The 25,111-nt window shown below is 36.0% G+C and overlaps 1 protein-coding gene across 5 annotated transcripts in view; it reads right to left on the bottom strand.

Moving 5' to 3' along the window:
• Positions 1–25,111, bottom strand: part of ASCC3 (activating signal cointegrator 1 complex subunit 3) — a 332,274-nt gene that overhangs the window by 15,236 nt on the left and 291,927 nt on the right. For 4 of the 5 annotated variants that reach the window (XM_067702481.1, XM_067702479.1, XM_067702483.1 and 1 more), the window contains 2 exons: positions 14,283–14,507; positions 11,025–11,120 (listed from right to left, as the gene is read on the bottom strand). In XM_067702481.1, the coding sequence (XP_067558582.1) occupies positions 11,025–11,120; positions 14,283–14,507 (321 nt within the window). The remainder of the gene's footprint in view (positions 1–11,024; positions 11,121–14,282; positions 14,508–25,111) is intronic. The other variant, XM_067702482.1, reaches the window with a different exon arrangement.

Here is a 25,111-nt window from a genome sequence, read left to right as displayed (position 1 = left end):
AGCATGTACTATTTGTCGAATACTCTGATAACCATCTTATGAAAGTTACTGAACGAAAACCCATTGTACAGATGAAGACATTGTGGCTCAGAGAGGGAAAGAAATATACCTAAAGCTGCATAGCTCTGGTTAATTGGTACAGCTGGGATTCAAATTCTGGGGAGCTTGACTCCAAAGTGCTTGCTTTTAACCAGAATAGGACGCTGCCTATAAAGTTCAGGATGAGAGGAAAGTGTGTGGAATTCCATCGGGCCCTAGATTAGAACAGAAGATTCCTTGATGAATGTGCTACGAGATAAAATGAGACTTTGAGAAGGTTTCCCGACAACACAATGTTTAAAGCAAACAATAAGTTTGGATGAAGCATAAACAGATGTATAATTCATGAACACTTGATACTGGTTTGAAGATGGTGTGGTATACTAGAAAGAGGCTTGGCCTCAGAGGTTAGAGGCTTGTGCCTTTAAATTAACCGTAAGACCTGAGGCAAATGACTTAATGGTATTTGTTTTTCTCATCTAAAAAATTTTAAAAACCAAGGAGTTTGATTAGGCTTGTGTCTATCTTCTGTAAGCTTTACTCTTTCATCAATAAAATGCCAATATACTCACACTATAGTGTTGCTTGTTTTTATAAAGCTCACTTTCTATCTTTCCAGATGGACTGTAACACCCTTGGAGTTAGGGGCAGAAAAGCCTAAGTCAAAAGAGAAGGCAGTCTACAGTAGGCACAGAATAAGATGAAGAGACAAAAGACCCTCTTGGGATCAGAAGAGGGTTCCACTGCTGGGGCGTGTGAGCAAGGGCCTCACAGAGAAAAGAGGCTTCAGCAGGTCACCGAGACCCCACACAAATTCACTGGAGAGAGGGAAGCTCTGAAGGAAGAGAATGGAAATTGATAGCACTCCTATCACAGGGTCTCAGTCACCTCTTCGAGTTGGAGGTGATGCCTCCTCCTGGGAAAAAGCACTGTAAAGGAGCATGAAAAGGTCTGGAGTAAGTACTGGGGGAATTAGTGATGTGAATAAAAACCAGAGCAGTGTTGAGTCTCAACAGCATGACTTTGAAATAATAATTATAGAAATTATTAGAAACAAGTAGAAATTGTAGAAATAATTAGAAATGTTTTGTGATTGTTTCCGACAATAACGAGTAGGATTAATTTGGGTGTGAAAGCAGAGAATTCGGATGTTGAGATTTTAGGTTACTGGTGACATCACTGTTGAAATGGACAACTCTAGGGCCAGTGACAAGTGAAGACACAGGGGACTGAGGACTGGACCGAGGGATCAGGGAGGGGAGGAGAGATGCCCGGCTGATGAGTAACAGAAACGTTCAGTCAAGCTGACAGGTAAAGAAGTGAGGTGAGAGAGGAGAGTCAGAGGGTGATACCATGGAGGTGATGGCAAAAGTGGTGTGGATATAGTAATGATTAGAGCAGAGGAGTTTGGGATGCATGCGATTACAGTGTTGAAAAGGTCATCTGCTGAAGCCACTCTGGTGACCGCAGGAGCTGGAATGGAGCTGAAGGCTGTGAACTGGGGTTTGAGGAAGGTGGGGAAAGAGATTCAGACTTAAGAACACAGATGAAAAAGGAATCTTACAGACACAAAGTAAAATATACACGGGTAAAAGAGGAGGAATCTGAGAAGAAAGACTGGAGAGCTCTGAGGAGGTAGACTTTGATTATTGGCAAAACAGGAAGAATGAGTCAGCTCAGGAGTTTCACAGGGAATGTAGAAATGAGGTGGTGTTTGCGTCTGCCTATGTCTGACTGAGAGCAACAGAGGGAGGGAGAGAGAAAGAAAGGAGAGACGAGATGGGTGAGGAGAGAGAGAGAGAGGCAAAAACAAAGAGGGGTACACATACTCTACACAGCCCAGACCTCATCCTCATGTGGAACTCACAGGGCAAACTCAAGAACCCGGCTTTGTGCAAAGGGCAAACCACCACCACTACCCCCACCAGAAACAACCTGCCCCTCATCCCCACAATCAAAATGAACTAGAGTTCAGAGAATGGACACTCTCTGGAAGAGAATTTTTTAGGCTGTAAGGGTCCTGAAACCAACAGCATGCTTTTTGACTTGAATACACCTCATGTCCTCAATACTTACTGTGAATCGACTTCAAGAATTCCCTAAGCATATCAAGCTGGGTCTTGGCATTTAAATTCAACCACATTTCATAGTGATGTTAACTATTTCTGCAAAGGATAGATTTATCCAAATCTACAGATATTTTCCTTTGTTTTCTGCTACTGTAGATTATACTTAAAAATGCAAGCTTGACAATATATCTGTGTTTTGTATCAAATACATTTCATTCAATTATTGTGAAAAGTAGCAGTGAAATATATACAAACTGTACAGACAGTATGCACATGTAGTGTGATGAAAATATTTGCACAGTAGTGTGCAGACTATAAAATACTTTTGTAAATAGCTCTTAATACCAAGTATGAGGCAGACATTAGTACTGTCTCCTTTTCACAGATGGGAAAACTGAAACTCACATAAGTCCAGTGACTGTAATCGCAATGGTGAAAAGTGGTAAGTTAAGACTTGATTTTGGTTTTCTAATTTCATTTTCTGTGCTCATCACACTACAGTCTACAACCTCTGAATGATTTACATATACGCTGTCTTATTTCAAGGAGGATTTAAAGTGGTTTACATCTATCCTTTTTTTCCCTACCTAACAGAAAAATGCAGACTCCAGACAAAAGCATTATGCATTTAACTGATTATTGTCTCTGAACAAATTTTGTCAACAGGATTTTTGAAAACCTAAAATTTCAAAATAAATTTTAATCCACCACTCGGTTATAAAACTACATCTTAATATTTGATATGCAGGCATTAAATATCTTTTGAAACATAAGTGAATTCTGGGTTTAAAGAATCCAAGTTACTGTGACTGAATTAAGTCAACTTCACTGCAAGAAAATAGCAACACTGACTTAGGTCACTAAAAGAAAAACTATCATTTTCAATGTGCATCAGGAGGCATGTTAACAGATGCATAATGAGATGTAGCTATAAGATCCATTGTTAAAAACTTTCTAAACTTCAGTTTGCAAAGTCTGTGAATTTAGTCCTCAGTCTCTTCCAGCTGTGGCTGTAGGGTGAGCATATGGAGCAGTCAGAGATGCTCCCACCTCTCTGCTCCCTCTCAGCATCTTGATGACCTGCATTCTCTCTTCTTCCTCCCTTTAGCCTTTCTCCTCTTCAAGGAAACTTTCTCCTTTTCCTCACATCTCCTGATAGTCATCCTAACGTATCTAGTGATAGTGTAGGGACTGCAAAAACCACATGAAAATAAGGTCATGAGGAAGGTTGAAATGGCTAGAAAATGTTGCTACATTTGTTCAAATGAAATGACATAAACATAATACATGGTCAGAGTTGAAGAGAAATACTTATTTAGTCCAGAATGAGAAAAAAAATTTCATTAATTTATAGAAACCAAGTTGTTACTTATGGAACATCATGAAAGTGCAAAATACTATGGAAAGATCATCAAAAACAATGAAAGTGTGAGAAACTCACAGCCAAGAGGAGCCTAAGGAGACACGACAACTAAATGTAATGTGGTGTCCTGAATGGAATCCTAGAATAGAAAAAGGACATTAAGTAAACTAAAGAATTCTGAATAAGTATGGACTTTAATCATAATATATCAATAAAGATTCATTAATTGTGACAAATGTACCATATTGATGTGAGATGTTAATTACAGAGGAAAACTGAGTGTGGGATATACAGGAAATCTCTGTACTATCTTTGTAACTTTTCTGTAAGTCTAAAACTATTCTAAAATACAAAGTTTACCTGAAAAAGAAACTATGGAAATTCATCCTAGGCAGCCTGTTAAAACATTAGTTGTTAGACATCTGCTAGAAACTGCACTATTTAGTTCAAGAGCTCCCGGAAGTTTTACAATGATGGGAAAACCTGAAGAAAAGCTTTCTTGACAGAAAGGCACACTCCTTTAAAGGTTCAGGTCAGCTGCAAGTAATGATACAATATTTTGTCAATAATTAAAATGCTATAAGTACATTTACAAGAATCTTTTTCAATAGCAACAGTTGTTCACAGTAACTTTCTCCTGAACTTTTACCCCCAGAAGGTTAGCATTCAGGAAGCTCAGCTGCTGTCTAACAAACTTAATTAATCAAAAAGTCATTTCCGAGCTGTAACTATGAGTAAAAGCGCTTCAAGTGTGCTAGCAAGCCTACAAGTTAATCAAAATGCTAATGCAGTACAAATTAAAGTTGTGATTAACATTTCACAGTAGCTGCTTAAGTGAATTGATCACACAAATGGGTTAAGCATTACTCATTTCCTACAGCCCCAAACGGGAAAAGGGTTGTTATGTGGATATGAGGAGAAGAGCTGGAGGTAGAAGGATCCTTCATAATAGCATCATATCATCAATAAACCAGCACCAAATTGTCACTCAAAGGCTTACAGGTAGAGTCATCCAGGGGGAAATAGCCTTCCAAATTATATTATAGTCCTTGAAGGGAGATCACCTGTAAATCCACACGAGTAAGTGAAGGTGTTTTACACCTCAAAATCCACACATTTGTGTTAGTTTTGGAAATGCTAAATGCATTAGCTCTGTGTTGCGTCTGTAGTGGGGAATGGTGCTTTGTTTTAGGTGTTTTGGGTGTTCTATTGTGGAATTAAAATGTAACTTTGATACAGGATAAAATAAGCACTAGCTGGATGATGATTCTGCACCACAGTGCAGATCTTTGCATCTGGAAGAATAATCACTCAGGATTAAGTTCATTTAAAATTATTTGTTTTGAAATACACATCCATTAATGAAACCTCACTAGGCTTCTATGGCAAGATATGAGCTCCTGGCAGTCTTGCTAGGAAAGCAGCCTGAATTAGACTTCCCTGTCTCTATGAATTTGATAAGGTCACATGAACGTTTACAACAAACAGACTACATTTGTTAGTAGACAATTCAGATTTGGCAGATAATTTTAAAAACATTGTGAGAATCCACACACAGTAAATCTCCCTTTTCAATCCTCTCTTAAGAAAGAACTAGAAAGGAAAAAGTGAAATATTTATTCATTCCATTCACCCATGATATATTGAGAACTATTATGTGCCAAGAATTATGCCCAGGTCACCTTAACAGTCAGTGACACTATAAATAGTTATTGATGAGGTTCCAGCATATTTTGAATATGAATCAGAATCCTCCAAATGTATGCTCATAGTATTAATATTCCTTGAAACATACCCATAAAAATATAAAAGATATATTTAAAACTTAATAGTGTAATTTTCATCTTAGGATCCTTTAACGACTTCAGTTGCAGAAATGAACTCTTTGTAGATTACTAATTATGTATAATCCAATTTTGGAAGTCTAAAAATTATTTATCACCCTTCCATCTTTTTCTCAAAATGATTTGAAGAAGCTTTCTGAAGCCTATTGTGCTCTACTGTCCACTTAAAGATAAGCTTTTCATTTGATCTAATCATAATAATTATAAGCATTTAAAAAATGTGAAAGGATTCTACTAAGAATATACAGGAGATTTTATCTACCATTGCTACATCAAAACATTTCTTACAAGTATCGGATTAAGGATTTGACCAAGTACTTCTTTTGATAAGCTCGGCACCACCTGGACTATTTTCACTGCTAACTGTATTTGACTCTATGATTCTAGAACTTGTTCATTTAATTGACACTGACATTCTTCAATACATTTAATTTATAGCCCACTGAGCCTGTGCTTAGTGCATCCATAGGTAAATACTCCTCAAAGGTTATGTTAGCCTTGCTCCATGGCAGTTCTATCTCCTGGTATCATCAAATATTTCTAGCTTTTTAATCTACTAAAAATGGGGATCATTTGTTAATAGAAATATAGACCCAGCTATAGTCAAAGTATCTCTCAGTTAAAATAACCAGATCAATAAAAAATATTCATATCATTGTATCTTTTGCTTCCCTTATCCTATTCTTTTCTATTCTCAGACTCTAATGTATGCATACATTCATATCTTAAGTTTATTGATTAAAATACTTAAAAAAATAGTTTGAAGACACAATGTGTTTTCAGAATAGCTGTGGGTTATAGAAAATATATGATACTAGTTATCTGAAATGTAATACACTTTAAGTTTATCAGAAACTGTTAGAGAGATAAAGAGGTCAAATTATTGTTTTGAAGTTTGGGCTAAACAACAACCCTACCAATAAACTTTTAGGGATTCGGTTTTGCAAATTTACGAGGGTTTTCTGAACAGAGGAAAGCATGCCAGTTCGTACATTTCCCCCCTTTCTCTATTTATGCAGCTTATTAAAGTTATTTTTTGACAAGCACCTTTTGTGACAATTGATAAATCCTATTGGAACATGATAACATTAATTTGAGTGGTATATGAGTTACATACTATCTTGTGTGAAAGAGAAGAAAGGCTGGAAACTTAGTTGTTCAATAAAACTTGGGCCTTAAAGAAAATGATGTAAAATGACAGCTCCTATATTAAAGTCAGATGCAAGAATTTATGAAACAATGGAAACTTACCCACCAGAACATAGCTCCTTAAAGGTCTTCCTTTCAGGCACTGAATCACCTAAATTATTTTCAAAGCCAGTCTCCTGGTTTACCTTTTGCCTACTTCCATTAGTGCAATGGAACATGAATTCAATCTATATAAACATGTGCCTTGGTATACAGAATACAGAACTTCACATTCCCTCAATAGTAAAGAGGAGATGTCTGTTATCTTTTGGGGGAATTGGTAGTTCTGTATCTTGGGACAGGGAATCTCTGAAATTGCCTATTGTTACTAGACGTTTGAAGTTTTTCAAAAAGGACTAGGGGGATGGACAAAAGCTGCCTCCAGGGGAGCCCCGCTAGTGGTGGTGGTGGTGGTTACCCAGTGAAAGAAGCCCAGAACCTAACCTAAGCAGAGAAGGCAAACGGTGAAGAATGAAAGAGGAACATAAAATGTGTGTATGTGTGTTGTAATAGTAAACCTAAGCACAGTCATTATAGTGTGCATTACTACTTATTATTAGGAGTATCTTATAATTATTATGGCATTCCTTTTTCTTCCTGTGGTTGTATCAGCGATCTGATCTTCCCCCCCATTATTTCCAATTATTGTAGTTTTAGGGGAGACTCTGAGGAAGTAAATGGCTAATTCACTGCGTTACCTAGCATGATATAAAAACCTCGAGAAGGATCATAAGCAGCTGAAACAAAAAACATATCAACTGGACACTATAGAGTGATATAATAAAGCAATTACAAATAACAGTCATATTAACAAGTCCCTCTTGGAAACTGGTTAAAGTAATTATAGGCAGACTGTTGAAAGGGAACTAGAGTAATTAAAGGGAGGTGACTTGAGTATACATTGAAAAGAAGGGATTAATTAAAAAATATTATTCATGTTCTAGTGGGAATTCTTGGTCTAAAAAAATGTAGAAATTCCTGTGAAGTTCTCACATTTTAAAATAAATCCTGACTAGGCCATGAGTACAATTTTTAGATCCATCTTTACAGGGCAAAGGGAACCCAGTAAGATAAACTTTTATTATATATCCAACCTATGCTGAAAACTGTTCTTCTTTCTGCTATGATCTTGGGAAAGTTACTTAGTCTTCGTCTGTAAAATAAGGATAATAATTGTACTGCTTCCTTGGATTATTAGGGCAAATGAGTCTATGCAATACGAAGCAAGTAGAACAGAGCCTGGTACAAGGAAAATCCTCAATAAATGTTCACCAGCACCACTGTTAATGATGGCCTGCGTTATGGACCGTCATTAAATAGCAATTTTTTGGTGTGGAGTACAGGGATGGTATGCAGTTCTCCAAATATTCTGGTTGAATTTGGTATTTAATATACATTAATTCCAATTTCAATTTGGAAGCATAGGTTTCCAGAGATCTTTCTAATCAATCTACACTGTCATATTTCTGTGTGTGTGTGTGTTCTCCTTTCATGAGGTGTATCTTGTAGTCGTTAAGAGTATTACTGTGCACACAGATGTTTTGATCTATTAAACTTAGGCTGCAAGGTAGATAGCATTAGCTGAAGGGTAAATATGGCCTCTACTATATCTGAAAGCAACTTTCCAGAATTAACCCAGCAAACTGACAGCACAATTATACTTTGAATCACACAGCCCTTTGGTATTCAGATCACTGAGTCAGCTCCTCGAGCCATGGTTTCCCTTTCTTCCTTAAACATCTGAAAGTGTCCAGTTACTGGGCAGTTTTGCTGTAGATACCACAGAGGAGGTAGTGGGCGTGGCTAAGATATAAACCTGTACTCTTATACTATTTGGCTTGGTATTTAATTATTTTTCACTTAAATGAAGATGATTTTAACGTAAAGACTTAGGGCGCTTATTAGAAAAGATCAGAGCTATTAGAGCAGGATTTAAAGTCCTGGTATCTCCATTTGGTTTCAGCATGGACTGCCTCAAAAGATCACCTTTTAACTAAGTTATTTGACTTCTTTGAAAACCAATTTCTTTGTCCCTTGATTAAAAAAACAGTGTGGGGCTAATCAAAACACCAGACACTTTTCATCAGTTCTGACTTTGCCATCAAATTTGAAAAATTTAGGCAAGTCACTTTAATTTTTGGCATTTCTTATGTATCATCTTCCCATAAAAGCTAACATAAAGTTTTTCTTGGGTACATCTGGCACACAAAATATGTCACATCATTTACTACATATTACAAATATATTTTAGAGTTAACATAATCAAGAAGAGAATCTCAAAGACTAATGGCAAGAATAATCAATTCCATAATTGCTCAATTTATAAACTAGTGTATTTTAAGCAGGTTTAAAAAATTTGAGATATGTACAGAAATTTTTACTCTTATTTTTGTTGGGTGGGATGGAGATGGAAATGCTAGTAACAGTAAAATATTAAGAACCATGACAAAAACACCTTAAACCCAAAAATGACATAAATGACCTTGATACATAATTTCAAATGGGTACAAGAAGAGAAGGCAGGCTATACAGTGCATTCTGACCTCAAGCCAGAGTGAATAGTACTAAAACAACTATGTTTTTCTTTTGTAAAAGATTCCCCAGGACACGGGTAGTCATACAGAGTTTTCATAATCTAAATGGTAGCTCATGTAAAAGGTACATTTCTATAAATTAAAGGGAATAAAAAATTTAGAGTTAAATGACCATGAAAAAGCAAAGAAGTAAGGGAATTACTAAGAATGAGGAGACTAAGATAGACCTAGTTCGAGTCCTCAAATCATTGTTTACTTTATAAATATTAACTAATGTCCCACTCTTGTAAGGTGTTATTTTTACTCAGACAGCAGGGGTTCAGTGACTTGCCTAAGGCCTTATACTAAGGCTCTAAGTAGCAGAGCTGAATTTATAGTAAGAGCTGGTGGCACCGAGTCCCATACACAGAACACAAGGTCATGCTGATGTCCCATGAGGGCAGTAGTATAATTTTCAATTAGCCAGCAGGACGGCAGCTTGGAAAACTGCTTGAACCAATGCTTTCTAGGCCAACAGTATCCATGTATCAAATGAGAACAATAGGGTACAATGATGAAAACTGTCACTCAGTCCTGGGAAATTTTATCAAGTCACGACTTCCCCCCCAGATTTTCCATTAGCAACCCTAATATTCTTTCCTCTTCCTGACTTGTTACTTTTATCACAATCTTACAAAGAAACTGCAGGAATGAGAGGATTTAGGATATGAAGCTGGTTGCCATCTCTTTACAACTAAGTTTCTTTCCAGGTGGCTTCTGAAAAGCCAAATCCATATTTATAAGCATAACTAATGTTATAATTTACACTAAAGGAAAACTGCACACACAATGTCTGACAACAGGGAACTAATTAAGTAAACTATGACCTTCTTATGAAGAAATATAGTGCAGCCATTAGAAACTATGCTTGAGAAGAATATTTAATGTTGTAAATTATTAAGTTAAAAAATGTTATAAAATAACATGATAAAAATGTGCAAAGGAAGAAAGTGAGAGAGCAAGTGTGTATTTGTGTAAATGCAAAAAGAAAAAGAAACTCTGAGCCTCCAAAGACAAAAAAGAACTATACACAACTACTGTAGTTAGTAAACTTGTTTTTGTGTAGGAGTAAGCGTTAGTCATTCTAAAACTACATCAGGAGTATGCTAGAATGGAGGAATTAAGTAAATATATTTTGATTAATGAGAGCCAAGTTTCTCACGGGTGGAGAAAAGAGTTACAATTTAAAAAAGGGGAAGGCTAAAATGAACCCTTGGTGTTAAACTGGAATTAGAGGTATTAGAATGAACTCATGGTTTTATGAATACAAATGTTTTCCACATACCCACACACACACACACACACACACACATAGCTAAGCAGATATACAAATAGATATAGATGTCTATGTATACATACTTATATTTCCTAGCTTTGCCCACAGAGGGGGCCAGAGGCAATAATATCCAGGCAGTGATGGAGTCAACAAGCACCCAGATTTTAGTCTCTAAAACCACTCTCTAATAAAAACAAACACTCGTGAGCCTATACTTATAAATAAATAAGTAAATAAATAAATGAATAAATAAATGAATAAAGTAAATAAATAAATGGAGGAAAACAGAAATTCTGGGAATGATGGGAATAGAAAATCACAGTAGTAATAATTGTTTCAGGCAAAAGTCACCAATGGATGATGAAAATAATGTAGGAAAATATGATGAGAAACAGGATAACTGCATAATCTCAAAGTATATCACCACAACATATTAGTTACAAAAGGAAAGGAAGTAATTTTACAGTGGAGAAACCTGGCAGACACCACCTCAAGTGTACAAAGTTAACATTCCCGGTAATAACACACATCCATGTCACAAGTATCCCGATATGATACACCGAGAGGACAAAACATCACTTCTATGGTATTCTTGCCAGTAATATATAACTTTAATGTAATTATGAGGGGATATCAGGCAAACCCAAACTGATGGATAGCTCTATAAGATACCTGGCCAATACTCCTCACAAGTGCCAACGTCCTGAAAGTCAAGGAGACTAAAGTGGACATGACAACTAAATGCAATGTGGGATCCTGGACTGGATCCTGGAACAGAGAAAGGCATTAGTGGGATAAAATCCAAATGGACAAAACTGGAATGAGGTCTGTAGATTACTTAACAGGACTGGATCAGTACTGAGGCAAGATGTTAACATTAGGGGAAGCTGGGTGAAAGATATATGGAAATTTCATCGTACTATTTTTACAAACTTTTTATGTCTGAAGTTATTTCAAAATGAAAAAATTAAAAAAAATTTTTTTGAATTAAAATAAATTAATTCATTAACAAAAAAAGAGCCTCATATTGATGGGGGTGAAGATATAATTACTGTGAATGACTTTAATTTTCATACATTGTTTTTCCAAATTTCTACAATGAAGTGTATTACTTTTATAATTAAAGAGAAAACTATTTCTCTTTAGGTGTTATTTAGAAGGAGTAAAAAAAATCAAGAAATATAAATATCCACGAAACTGTACATAATATCGAAATAGAGGCTAAAAGTACCTGATTGAATACTTTTCCCTTACAGTAAATTTAGAAATAGACTTCTTGTGAAACCGCTAATTTCTATTATTATATAGCCTTTGAATCATTATTAACTGAGTGGTGAAAAGGTATGCATGAGTCGATATACATTGTAACTTTTATATATGATATAAATATGTACACCTATTAAGTATACCTGTAAGTATAAAAATTTAATTCCTTCTGCAACATCTCTCCAACCCTTCCCGACCCCTGAGTTCATTAACAGGTCAGTGTTTGAGGGGGAAAAAATAGCTAGAGGAAACACAAATGAGTACCCAGGGCCACAGCTAAAACTTTAGGAACTTTAACCTTCGTTTATAAAGTGTGACTAATGAAGAGAGGCAAACCATCTTCCTAGAGAGATAAACCAAGTGTTAGTTACAAAAAAGGTGTAAAAATAATTTACTTGTTTATTATAGCCTTATTATTATTATTATTTCCCTTATTATTTCCCTTCTAATTCCTGATAGTTTGTGCATACTCTATTTTATGAAACAGGGCTATTCTTTTAAATAATAAAATTAAGCGTCTTTTTTCCTGATCATAAAATTGTTAGCAGCTCATTTGAAAACATTCAAACATTTCAGAAAAGCATAAAGAAGAAATTAAAAATCATCCCAAATGCTGCTACACAGAGACGGCTACTTAATCTTTTGGTCAATACTATTCTGGATCTTCTCTCTAGATATATTTTCATATATTTATGTAGATATTCTACACAGATACAGAATTAGTAAATGGAATTGTAATATTTGGCAGTGTTCTATAACCTGAAAGATGCTTGGGTTATTTCTAAGTCTTTAATTTTGCAAATGCCTATACACAAATCTTCACAGACTCATTTATCCTACCTTTAAAAACATCAGTCTTTTGAAAATCTTAAAAAATGCTTTTTATATATAAATGTCCAAAAAGCCATAATGTAGAAAATCAAAATCTCTTATAAGCTCAATCCTTTAGGTGTGCTTCTCCCACCCTGCTCCTCTCACAGTCATCTCCCAGCAAATGGCAGCTCCAGCTTTCCACTTGCTCTGGAGAAAAGCTTTGGAATCATCTTTGGCTCCTTGCTCTCCCTAAAAACCCTTGTCCAATCCATTAGCAGATTCTCCTTAAAAAAATATACAGGACCCAACCAATTTTCACCAGTCTCACCCATACCAACCTGGTCCAGCCACCATCATTTCTTGCCTAGCCTTACAGCTTTCAAGGTATAAAGTTCATTGATATGGTTTCAGATTCCACATTGCAACTAACTAAGGAATATAACATGTCAAGGTTTTGTATAGTATCAGAGAATATTTATAATTTTCTGAAAAGGCTATAAAAATACTCTTCCTTCTTTAAACTACATATCTCAGTGAGGCTGGATTTCCTTCATATACTTCAATTAAAACACCATCTTGTAACAGACTGCTTGCAAAAGGTGTTAAACGAATTTAGCTGACTTCTATTAAGCTAGACATGAAAGATACTTGCAAAAATGTAAAATGCTATTACAGTTCTCACTAATTGTTTTGGAAAATAGTTATTTTTCATGAAAAATCATTACATAATAATGGGTATATTAGTGTTATTTTAAAATGAAGTAATAAATATTTGAGAATGTTTCCATTTTCATTAATATGGTAAATACTCATAGATATAGACACCATAACCATTAGTGAACCACTGCTCTACAGCTTCCCTCATTCAGAGTAAAATCCAAAAGACTTACCATGGTTTTACAAACTCCCTACGTGACCTGACCCCATTTTATCTATAATCTCCACTCCCACCCCTCTCTGACCTCATTTCTACCCACCCCTTTTCATCTTTTTTACGATGGCCGCCTTGGTTTTTCTTGAATATACCTAGTAAGTTCCTACAGGAATCCTGGCACTAGCTCTTCTTAGTGTTTGGAATAACCCCACAGCTCACTCCCTTCCTTTGTTTCTTAAATGTTACCTCATAAGAAAGACAGTCCCAGAATACCACATTAAAAAATAGTACAAAATGGCACCCTCCATCTTTCTCCACATATCCTTTATTATGCTGTATTATTATTTTAAAATAGCAGTGATCAACACTTGACTTATACATATATATATATATACACATATATATATATATGTGTATATATATATATATATATTTTTTTTTTTTTTTCCCGGTACGCGGGCCTCTCACTGCTGTGGCCTCTCCTGTTGCGGAGCACAGGCTCCGTACGCGCAGGCCCAGCGGCCATGGCTCACGGGCCCCGCTGCTCTGCGGCATGTGGGATCCTCCCAGACCGGGGCACGAACCCACGTCCCCTGCATCGGCAGGCGGACTCTCAACCACTACGCCACCAGGGAAGCCCCTTGACTTATATTTTTAATTGTCTGTCTTTGCCATCTCTAGTGAAAGCCCATTACAGCAGGTTCTCTTCTGTTTGTTCACTGCTGTATGCTCAGAACCTAGCAAAGTACCTGGCACTTAGTTTACCTTCAGTAAATTTTGATTGAATGGATGACTAAAATTGTTATCTTACTGCATTTATATTTGCTTTTCCTTCAAAAATCCTTAATTTGAGTCACCAGATTTTTTCTCGACAATGCTACAATAAAAATCTTTAAATGCAAGTATATTTTATTCTAAAAAGAAAAAAAACAGAAAGAATGGGAGAAAATGTAGGTAATTGGAAATGACTTTCATACCTGACATACTCTGAGAGCTTGGTCCAACACTGTTTTGGTATCAGTGTCATAATCTGGGCAAGGCAGCATGGTTCGGCTGAGATGTGCCTGCAGTAGGAGATGAGCTTTGGTGTGAGGGCTGTCAAATGAATGAGGATTTGATTCCAACGGAAGACATTTTGCCAGTTCGCTGTTCATATGATCTTCATTGTGTCTTACTGGCAAATCTGTGTATTCTTCTGCATCCTGAAAAAACAAACAAACCCATATATATATAATGTACATATAAATGTACTGTATCAAAAGTATAATATTTAATGTACTTCTTAGCTTTAACTACTGACATTTAAAACATGCTTTAGAAAAACTGTAAAATAACCATATCCCTTAAAATTCTGCTTTGGTCAGTACTACTATTAATATTAAGCAAAAGCTAGTAATGTATAATACATCTGAAATTCATGAATGCTCTTCTTATTTATCCAGTCAACAAAAACAATACAGATCCTAGTAAGCATCAAATGTTATGCTTGACAGTGGACCCGGGCAACGAACCAGAAACTGAGAGTTCAACAGGGAAAGACAAGTCCTGAAAGTGGAAATGAATGTTATGATATGGTAAGCACAGAGTGCTGAAGGGATATTCAGTTTGGGGACTTAGTTATTTTAGAAGGTCAGGGAAAGCATCTTGGAAAAAGAGATATTTAAGTGAGGATCTATAGAATGAGTGGAAGAAATAAGACAGGGCTGGGAGAAAGGGGGATGAGGATAGGGTTGGTGAGATAAGAAAAGGGTGAAGACCAGGATCATTAACTTAAGACTTACTGTAATAAATTAGATTAAAACAAAATTGTTCAAATTTGGGGGTTTCCGGTTCCACATGCAAGGAGCTTAGAAGCCACCACTCCATCCTAACAAGTAAAAAGATGAACAGGTTGAAAAAACCAACAACTCGTCTTGAATCCATGAGAAGGCAGAACACAGGGCAAACCGCTGCCTCCAAGATTGGAAACACAGGCAAATGCAGGGAGTCACGGCTAAGAGGAGCAGAGGCTCACAAGCAGAAAATGCCTTGGCAATCAGCGTCGAGGTAAGAAAACCTGAACTGTAACTGATGAATTGTGGGAGGTACAGTGCAGACAACTCCGAGAGCTAAAAACTCCCGGGGGACCCAGTCATAGGGGGCCCCCACAATACTGTGAAATTTACCTTTAGGAGCTCAACCAGATTCCCGCAGTAAATATCAGAGAAAAATCGCCTTGGGCTTCTAGCAAGGGGAGGGGAAAAGAACCATCCTGAAATACCTTAGAGCACTCTGTCCTTCTTAACAAGGCCTGCTCTCAGGAGAAACTAGTTAACTGGAGCCTAACCCTGCTGGGATATATTATGAGAACCTAACTGACCTGGGGAATGGAAGTACCCAACTGTAACCAACTCAAGCTTTGCGTGTGGAAGAAGGGAAATACCCCACTCCAGCTCACTCTAGCCATCCTGTCCCACCTAAGGGGTGAGGGTAGAAATGGCTGTGAAGTTCACAGCACAGAGGCACAGACTCATTGAAGACTTGGGACCTAATCATTGGACCAGAGAATATTTCCCCTACACCGCCATGCCCCACCTCACCACATTATTAAAGGCCTATTTATAGCAGTTCTTTTTACCCAGTACATTATGTCCAGCTATCAAGAAAATTACAAGGTATACCAAAAGGCTAAAAACACAATTTGAAGAAATAGAGCTATCATCAGAACCAGACATGGCAGGGATGTTAGAATTATCAGATCAGGAATTTAAAACTATGATTTATATGCTAACGGCTCTGACAGATAAAATAGACAGCATGTAAGAACAAATGAACAATGGAAGCAGATGGAAATCCTAAAAAAGAATCAAAAGGAAATGGTGAATACAAAAACACTAAAAGAAATGAAGAATGCCTTTGGTGAGCTTATTGGTAGACTGGACATGGTTTAGGAAAGAATTTCTGAGCTAGAGGATATATCAATGAAATTTCTGAAAACTGAAAAGCAAAGAGAACAAAGACTGAAAAAAACACAAGAGAATATCCAAGGACTGCGGGACAACGACAAAAGATGTAACATATGTATGATGGGAATACCAGAAGGAGTAGAGAGAAAGTAAGAGAAGAAATATTTGAAACAATAATGATTGAGAATTCCCCTCCTCTCCAATTAATGTCAGACACCAAACCACAGATCCAGGAAGCTCAGAGAGCACTGAACAGAATAAACAGCAAAAAAAAAAAAAAAAAAAAAAAGAAGTTACACCTAAGCATATTATCTTCAAACTACTAAAAATCAAAGATAAAGAAGAATCCCTGAAAGAAGCCAGAGGGAAAAAACACCTTACCTGTACAGGAACAAAGGTAAGTATTACTTCTGAATTACTCTCTTCAGAAACCATGCAAGCAAAAGGAGACTAGCGTGAAATGTTTAAAGTGTTGAGGAAAAAACCCCACCAACCTAGAATTCTATATCCTGTGAGATTATCCTTCAAAAGTGAAAGAGAAATACAACTTTCTCAGACAAATAAAAATTGAGTTAATTTGTTGCCAGCAGACCAGTAGACCTGCCTTGCAAGAAATATAAGAAGTTCTTTGGAGAGAAGGAAGATAATATAGGTCAGAAATTTGGATCTATATAAAGAAAGGAAGAACACTGAAGAAAGAATAAGTGAAGGTAAAATAAAAACTTTTATTTTTTTATTGATCTAACAGACAACACTTTGTTCAAAATAATATTTTTGAACAATTATGTATGCTTACGTATTTTATATGCCTATGTATATGACTTGTCTTATATATAAGTGATATGAATGACAGCAATGATACAAGAGATGGAAGGAAGGAATTATGATTATTTTATTATTATAAGATTCCATACCCATTAGGTAGTATAGTATTATTTGAAAGTGGAATTTGATTACTTGTAAATGTACACTGTAAACTCTAGGGCAACCACTAAGAAAAGCAAAAAAAGAAGTATAGCTGATATGCTAAGAAAGGAGAAAATGGAATCATATAAACAGCTCAATTAAGACCACAACAGACAGAGAAAGTAGAAGACAAAAACAGGAACAGAGAACAAGGGTAACAAATAGGAAACAGTGAGAAATATTTGTTGTATATCCACCCTATGAGGGAGACAGACATTATTCAGTCACATAAATAAATGTGAATTTGATATGGTGACAAATTCTATGAAGAAGAAATACATAAAAGCATGAGAGTTTAGCAAAGAAATCTGACCTAGTAAGGTCATAAAAATTTCCTGAAGGAAAAGGTAGATATGCTATGATATAGAGGATGAGCAGATGGTAACTAGATGAACAGAGACGTGAAGAGTGTTCTAGGAACAGTATGTAATATATGCAAAGGCCCTATAATGGGGGGGAAAATGGTTAAGTCCAAGAGACTGAAAAATGTGTAAAAATAATTTCAACTGATGTAACATCTGAAAAAATATCCTAAGTGAATATTTGGAACATTCTGTTTAACTGAACTGAATAAATAAACAAAATTTTATAATATTCAGTTAAACATATTTAATAGGAATATTAAAATAATCATTACATTTTCTCTCATTCATGAATTGTCTTGTCTTTGTTTTTGCAATAGTCAAAAATATCACAGCACTTTACACTATTTTGAACACTGTCTTTACCACTTTGTGCTGCTTTATATAAGAAGTATATGCTGACACACTAGCAGTTAATAATGTTTTGCCCCTATGTGTCATTTTGGTTTTCTTTTCATATGCCATTTCTGTTCGTTCCTGCTCTCTCCGAAGTCATCTGCTAAAGAGGGACCAGTTATATATGGCAGTGCTATTATTTTTGATTTCAGGTGAATTTCAGGACTGAAGCATTGTCACCTGACAACTAACACATCTCAACCTAATATCTGGGCTCCATCCAAAACCCCATCAACACCTATCCATCCTAGCCTTGCCAAATGGCTTAAGAAAAATATAACAGCAGATAAGGAAAAAGATGGTTCAGAAATCTAAAACATGACCTTTTATTTAAAGGAAATTAAAATGATATCGGAGAAAACAATTTATATAAATAATTATTCTAAGTGCAGAATAAAATACTGTTATTCAGAGAAGAGCACTGAAGTGAATTGGATGTGTTGGAAAGTTTCCTAAAAGAGATACTGTTTGTTCTAGCCTTAGAACAATTTGTAGAAGAGGAGAGAGGGAGAAAGATTCCTTGCATTCCAGGCACAGAAAATAGTATGAGCAGATCCATAAAAACAGATAAGGAGGGGTCTAAGGTTTAAGCCTCAGGGATGAGGAGAATGATGATGCTATTAATAGAAGAGAGGTTGGGAACACTCAGTGAGCAGGAGCTTTCTGTTAAGCGTGCAAAATACACTTAAAGAGAGGACCACAATCCAGATAGCTGGGTGGAGGTGGAGGGAGAAGAAATCAGCTCTAAATCTGTTTCACAGTTTAAAAATTTTTTTTTTCACAGTTTAAAATTTATTCATATTTAGATTTCTTTCTACTGTTCATAAAATACAACTTCCTCTGATCTTCTTCCAGAAGAAAATCGAATAGCTATTTTTTTTTTTTTATTTTTTTATTTCAGTACGCGGGCCTCTCACTGCTGTGGCCTCTCCCGTTGCGGAGCACAGGCTCCGGACGCGCAGGCTCAGCGGCCGTGGCTCACGGGCCCAGCTGCTCCGCGGCATGTGGGATCCTCTCGGACCGGGACATGAACCCGTGTCCCCTGCACCGGCAGGCGGACTCTCAACCACTGCGCCACCAGGGAACTCCCGAATAGCTATTTTAATACTGTAAACTGTATTGGTCCTCCAGGTTTTAGCTATGTAGGAAATAGGTTTAGACTTACAAATTATATGAAAAGTTAAATTAAAATCAAATTATATGGAAAGTAAGAATTTGGCTGAAAGCACTAATGAATAGTGTTATCTAAGTAATCCACTTCCCTCTGTACAATCCTGTTCAAATCTGATTATATACCATACACACCCCTCTTCCCCATACTGTGTGTGTGTGTGAGAGAGAGAGAGAGAGAGAGAGAGATTAGATATTGATTGACTGACTGGGAGGCAAGAATATAAACTAGGTATTTCCCAGTCTTAGTTCCCAAATACCTCTGAAAGTGTGAACATCCTTCTGTGACGTATGATTCTAGTATCCAAAGATGCACATTTTTTCATAAAGTATGACTTATGAGTTCTAAATGCAAGTCAACTACTTCATGTGGTGCTAAACTAAAGAAACAATGATCTGCTCCAACACTAGAGGGAAAACTAGTAGTGTTGAACTCACTGAGAACCAGTGTATTTGAACAAGACTGACTACTAAAATTATGCTTATTCTACTTTTGGGGTTATTTTCGGGTAAATTTTATCATTAGTGATTTTTATTGTATTTGCTTGCTTTAGAATCTGAACTCCATGTAAGATGTGACTCCACTGTTCTCCAAACCACGCCAATTCTGCTTGAATTACCCCTGGTTTATTGCTTTTATCCCCTGCTTCACCAGGATTGTGAATTTGCTCACTGCCAGCAGTATCAGTATCAGATGAGTCTGCTAACAGCTGAGTACATTTTAGGTCAGAAAAAATGCTCTGCAGTAGAGAGATCCTTCTAGGTTGATTAGGGGAGCAATCAGATCTTTAATGTAGATTACCCAAAGACAGTGATCTTAGTGAAAAGCTTAATTTAGTGATGCCTTTTCTTGGTGCATAAAAGCAATCAAAGGGTTCCTTTATTAATTAAGCTAAGGGTTCCTTAATTTCTTGGCAAAATCTATACACTTTAATAATAATAATGAAAAGCATTTTAATAACTACAATGGACAAGGTCTTGGTGTGCTGAGTCACTTGTTTACCAAATATTTATGCAGCATATACTACTGCTGGGTACAAGTGATGCACAAAAACAAACAATCAATCCCCTACCTTCATGAAGCTCTACAGTGAAGTGGGGGAGCCAGACCTCAATCAAAATTGACCATGAATAAATGTAAAATGACAAGTGGACAAGTATAAGGAAGGAGGAGTACAAATAATAACAGTGGGTCAGGGAAGGTATCTTTGGGGAGGTTTCAACTGAGCTGAAAGACAGTAAAACATTTTTTTTAGGTAAAAAAGGGAAAAGAGATAGGATAAGGTTCATACTTGAGGTGGAAAAGAGGGACACGGAATCTTATTATAGGAAAACACTCTTTAGAATGCTTATGTAGATTTTATTACTTAATATATTCTTTTGAGAAGTAATGTCTTTTTCGTTATTAAATTTGACCCAGGCAATGTTTTTGAGATTTTCAAAGGGCTGACGTTAGATTTATGTTTATAAAATATCAAATCAATAATAGTTTCTGTAGTTAAAAATTATCCATAATTAAATGAGGTCTCATCAAAAGCTATTACTTCCTTTGAGGATCCCTCCTTTTCTGTTTCCAGTGTTTGAATTAAAGGGGAATCCAAAGAATGTAGTAAGTAATTCATCCCCTTAGAGACATTACAGATCACGAGTGTGGGATGCACGGTGTGAGGTGGTAGAGAGAACACTGGGTCTGGGAACTGATACAACAGGTTGGTTTGCAGCTCTGCCATTTACAAGCTATGTGATCTTCTGAGACTAACTGAACTTCCCTAAGTCCCAAATTCCCTGTCTTAAATTGGGATTTGGTGTGAGGATTCAATGTGATAGTGTTTATGAAACACTTGAAAGCTCTAAGACTTGGTATAATGTCAGGCATTATTACTATAATAATCATCCCCACATCTGATCACATACAAAATGTTAACTGAGGCTTAAGATTCAATTATTGAGTTTTGTTCTACAGTTTTCAGTTGTAAACCTTTGTTTACAATTATGTAAAAATACTTCCCTATCTAAAATGACATTTCATTAACTCACTTTTAAAAAATCATGATTCTTAAATATTATTCAAAGAAACAAGAATACTATTACTTTTTACCAATGCTTTACTAGTAGTGGCACATACATTTTATCCAAATAATCATACAATTTTTATGTAACTGTGTTACAGGAAATATTCGTTCTTTGAAAGACAATATTCTCAATACAAGAGACAGCCAAATTAAAGATTAAATATTGAGAAATTATATCCTCTTGAACTATAGGTTTGATACTGCAGGCTTTAGTTTCCAATCTCCAATTAGGTTTCTTTTAAATTCATATTAATTAAATGTTCACAAAAGCACATCAGTGTGTGATGAGGAAAGATGCTCTTTTCAGTGTTCTGCAGTGACCTAACTCAAAATAGTATGAAGAGACAGGGAAGAGGAAGAATCATTTATAGTAGACACTTGCTCCAACTTTTCTGAAGACAAAGTATTATGTATAGTTATAGTACCCTGAAACCCTACAGTGTTTTCTAATTAAAGTTTAAGTGCTGTGAACCACAAGAATGAAACAGAAAATATTGATTTTTAGATCAATTAGAATACATAAAAATATTATCAGCATTTTCATTTTCATTTTTCGTGGTTTGATTATGGACTCAGGAAGCAATTTAAAATGAAGACTCACTGAAGACACTGCTATTTAACCCTCAACTACTCCGCCAGACCCTCCTGTGAAAACCATGATCATTTATTCCTGGGATTCCAGTTCACAATTTTTCTAAGCTCTTTAGAATGTGGTGTGTTTGCTTCACTACTTTACTTAGCTCTTACCTCCTTCAAAGTATTTTATTCTGGGTGTTTCAGAATACTTGCAATGGAGATTTTTTACTTAGACTGATTAGGAAAGCAGCAAACCCAGGATCAGCGGAGAGAGCTAGTAAAATAATAAAATCCCTGCTTAAAAACAAACAAGCAAACAAAAACCCTTTCTAGCTACTTCTTCCTCAGTAGGACACTCTATTTACCTCCAAATTACTCCTCTCATTTTAAACAACTTGTCTAGTTAATTTCCTGTGTGTGATCACTGACTACAAGTGAGGTTCATTTTCTTATCTACATCATGTAGGTAATTAAAGGAAATTGAAAGTGGGCAGTGAAGCTTTTATGCAACTGGGATTGAAGCTGAATGGAGGGCAGCGAGGTCAGTGGAGTCCATTATATTTTTATGTGAGAGGCTGGTTTGTCTACCCTGTCCCTGTTTATTTAGTGTTGGCCGGACAGGCTACTAACTGCAAATCTATGTCTCTGATTTGCTCAGCTGTCCTTGAATAAAGACATTTTCCCTGCAAATGCTGAACGACAGTGACTGACAACCTATGATAAACTCTGCTTGCAACCCCTGCTACTGTCTTCAGACTGCAAAAGAGAAATCAGAATAAAGAAACATCTTTCATAATCACATCAAATGGGCCCTGCTGTTCACTCAATAGTTTTCCTTTTGTTTCCCTTTTCATCACAAACCTCAATCTGTTCTACAAATGCCATAGACTCAGCTACTCCACATAAAGTAAAAAATTAAAAAACCCCTGCAAACATATGTATGTATGCTACTACATTTTGCTTGTATATGAACACTGATTTTAGTTGACTGAGGATACACACTCTTACGTAATGGCTTGTTCACACCACTGTATCACTAACTTATTTGCCTGTTCTCTGGAGAACAATCTGGCAAATCTACACTGCTGAGGTATGGTATGTCTTTTAGTGATTAGCTGGCACTTGGGTTTAGTTAGGACTCTCGTAGCATTATTCCATATGTAACACTTACATGTCCTTGTGGCCCTTAAATCCACTGGTTGTACAGCTTACTTTTTAGATTCGTTAATAAGAAGCTTATCAAATACTTAAAATCGACTTTGCTTTTTCTCTTTAGTGAGCGTGTGTAAACAAGTGAATTCTGTTTGACTGTGTATGTGTGAGTGTATTTATTCTAGGTGCAGTAACTATATGAGTCTGCTTTACCTAAGCAAATTACTGAGGTAAGAAACAGCCAGAATGGATTCATGTGTGGTTTCGTGTAAGCATTACGTAACAGTAAACTAGTACTTTTATGTTGCTGGACTCGGCACTGCCTACGCTGAACTCACTAAGTAGTTGGTAAGAGAGCACTTGAACAGTGGGGATGGTAACCTGATCAAGTGAGGGACTAAAGAAGCTTTATGCTATAACTTAATCTCTGTCATGGGAAAAGCAAAACTTATAAAGTTAATGAGTTCTAGACTTTAAGTAGCACTTGATTAATTTGTAACATTCTGAGGCGTTAAAACAAGCCAAAATTATTTTCTCACATTCCAGTGCTGTCTTTTGGCCACTGAAGCTGTAGAAAAAGCATTTCAGTAAATTTCCCTGATAGGAACCCTGTTTAATTTCTGTGCCTCTCTGTATAATTGTATATTATATATTTTATAATAATATTTGAAAAATAATCTGGCATTTACCAAGCCAGGTCAAGATATATTAAGGGATTAAAAAAAAGCCTATTTTTATCTTTATTATTTCAGATTACCTTTTATTCAATAATTAATCTATGAAAAAACTAACATAACTTGTTTTTAAAATCAAATCTATGTATATAATTAGTATGGTTTCTAGCACTTATGATTCTTACTTTTATTCAAATTATCTATTCAAAGTAAATGAATCATATGAATAAAGTGTATCTCTAAAATAAAAGACTGCTATAAACTAGTCTTACATGGAACTTACAATAACCTCAAAATGCAGTGAAAGGTATACTAGGAATGAACTTAATAAGATTACAAGTTAAAAAAAAAAAAGTAAAACAAGAGCCCTTGGTTATAAAACATTTATTGGAAAATGATAAAACTAAGATCTAGTTAAGCAATAAAATATTTGTCCAATATGCATACAATTTGCTTCACTAAAATGAAATATCAAAATAATTTTATTATATGCAGATGGCAAACATGAAAACACTGACAGATGTAATTGTAATTACTCATAGATCTATGTGTGTTTCCTGTCAGGGCTTATATGAAAATATGTGTCTGATTTGTATCAATGTCTTAAACTTATGGACATATGTTTGGCCTTCAACCAGTTAGGGCAAGCACAGAATCATTTGCCAAAAATAAATATGCACAAGAAATAATACCTTACTCTTTCCAGTGTAAGAATGACCACCTGGTTGACAGCTGGATTTTAAGGGATCTTACAATAGTGAGTACCAGCAGGTCTCTTGTGCTTAAAATAATTTCAGTGGTAAGAATTCCATCAGAAACTTCTATTTCCCAGGATTTATAGCTAAGTCCCTAAAAAATTGTTCTTTGATGAAACTTAAAAAAAAAATTCCTCAGTTTTCAAGGATATAATAAAAATGCCTTACAGCTTAACAATGTTTAGATATTTTCCTCTTAAGGCTATCAGGTTTGAATCCTAAAAGGGAATAACTGAGATTAGCAGCAATATATAATAATTATGTATGGTTAAATGTCACACTTTGCAATCCATCTTTAAAAGCTAAACAAAGTTGTTTTTTGTTTTTAACCACCTTGCTTCTGTCTTTAAAACTTCATATGTTTATTAGGGTGACTTTCTTTATAATTTGCATTTCTACAGGCTATGAGATAATATCAAATGAAAAACAAGCAAAAAACTAAAAACTAAAAACCAAAGTGGAAACATTAAAACACTTCTAGGGCTTCCCTGGTGGCGCAGTGGTTGAGAGTCCGCCTGCCGATGCAGGGGACACGGGTTCGTGCCCTGGTCCGGGAAGATCCCACATGCCGCGGAGCGGCTGGGCCCGTGAGCCATGGCCGCTGAGCCTGCGCGTCCGGAGCCTGTGCTCCGCAGCGGGGGAGGCCACAACAGTGAGAGGCCTGCGTACCACAAACAAACAAACAAAAAACAAAAAAAAAACCCCAAAACCCCACTTCTAATCTACTTATTATCTACT

This window comes from Pseudorca crassidens, chromosome 13 (genome assembly GCF_039906515.1).
Source record: "Pseudorca crassidens isolate mPseCra1 chromosome 13, mPseCra1.hap1, whole genome shotgun sequence".
In the NCBI taxonomy this organism is placed as follows: Eukaryota; Metazoa; Chordata; class Mammalia; order Artiodactyla; family Delphinidae; genus Pseudorca; species Pseudorca crassidens.
The sequence above is the reverse complement of the archived record's forward strand: the minus strand, read 5'-3'. Positions and strand labels throughout refer to the sequence as shown.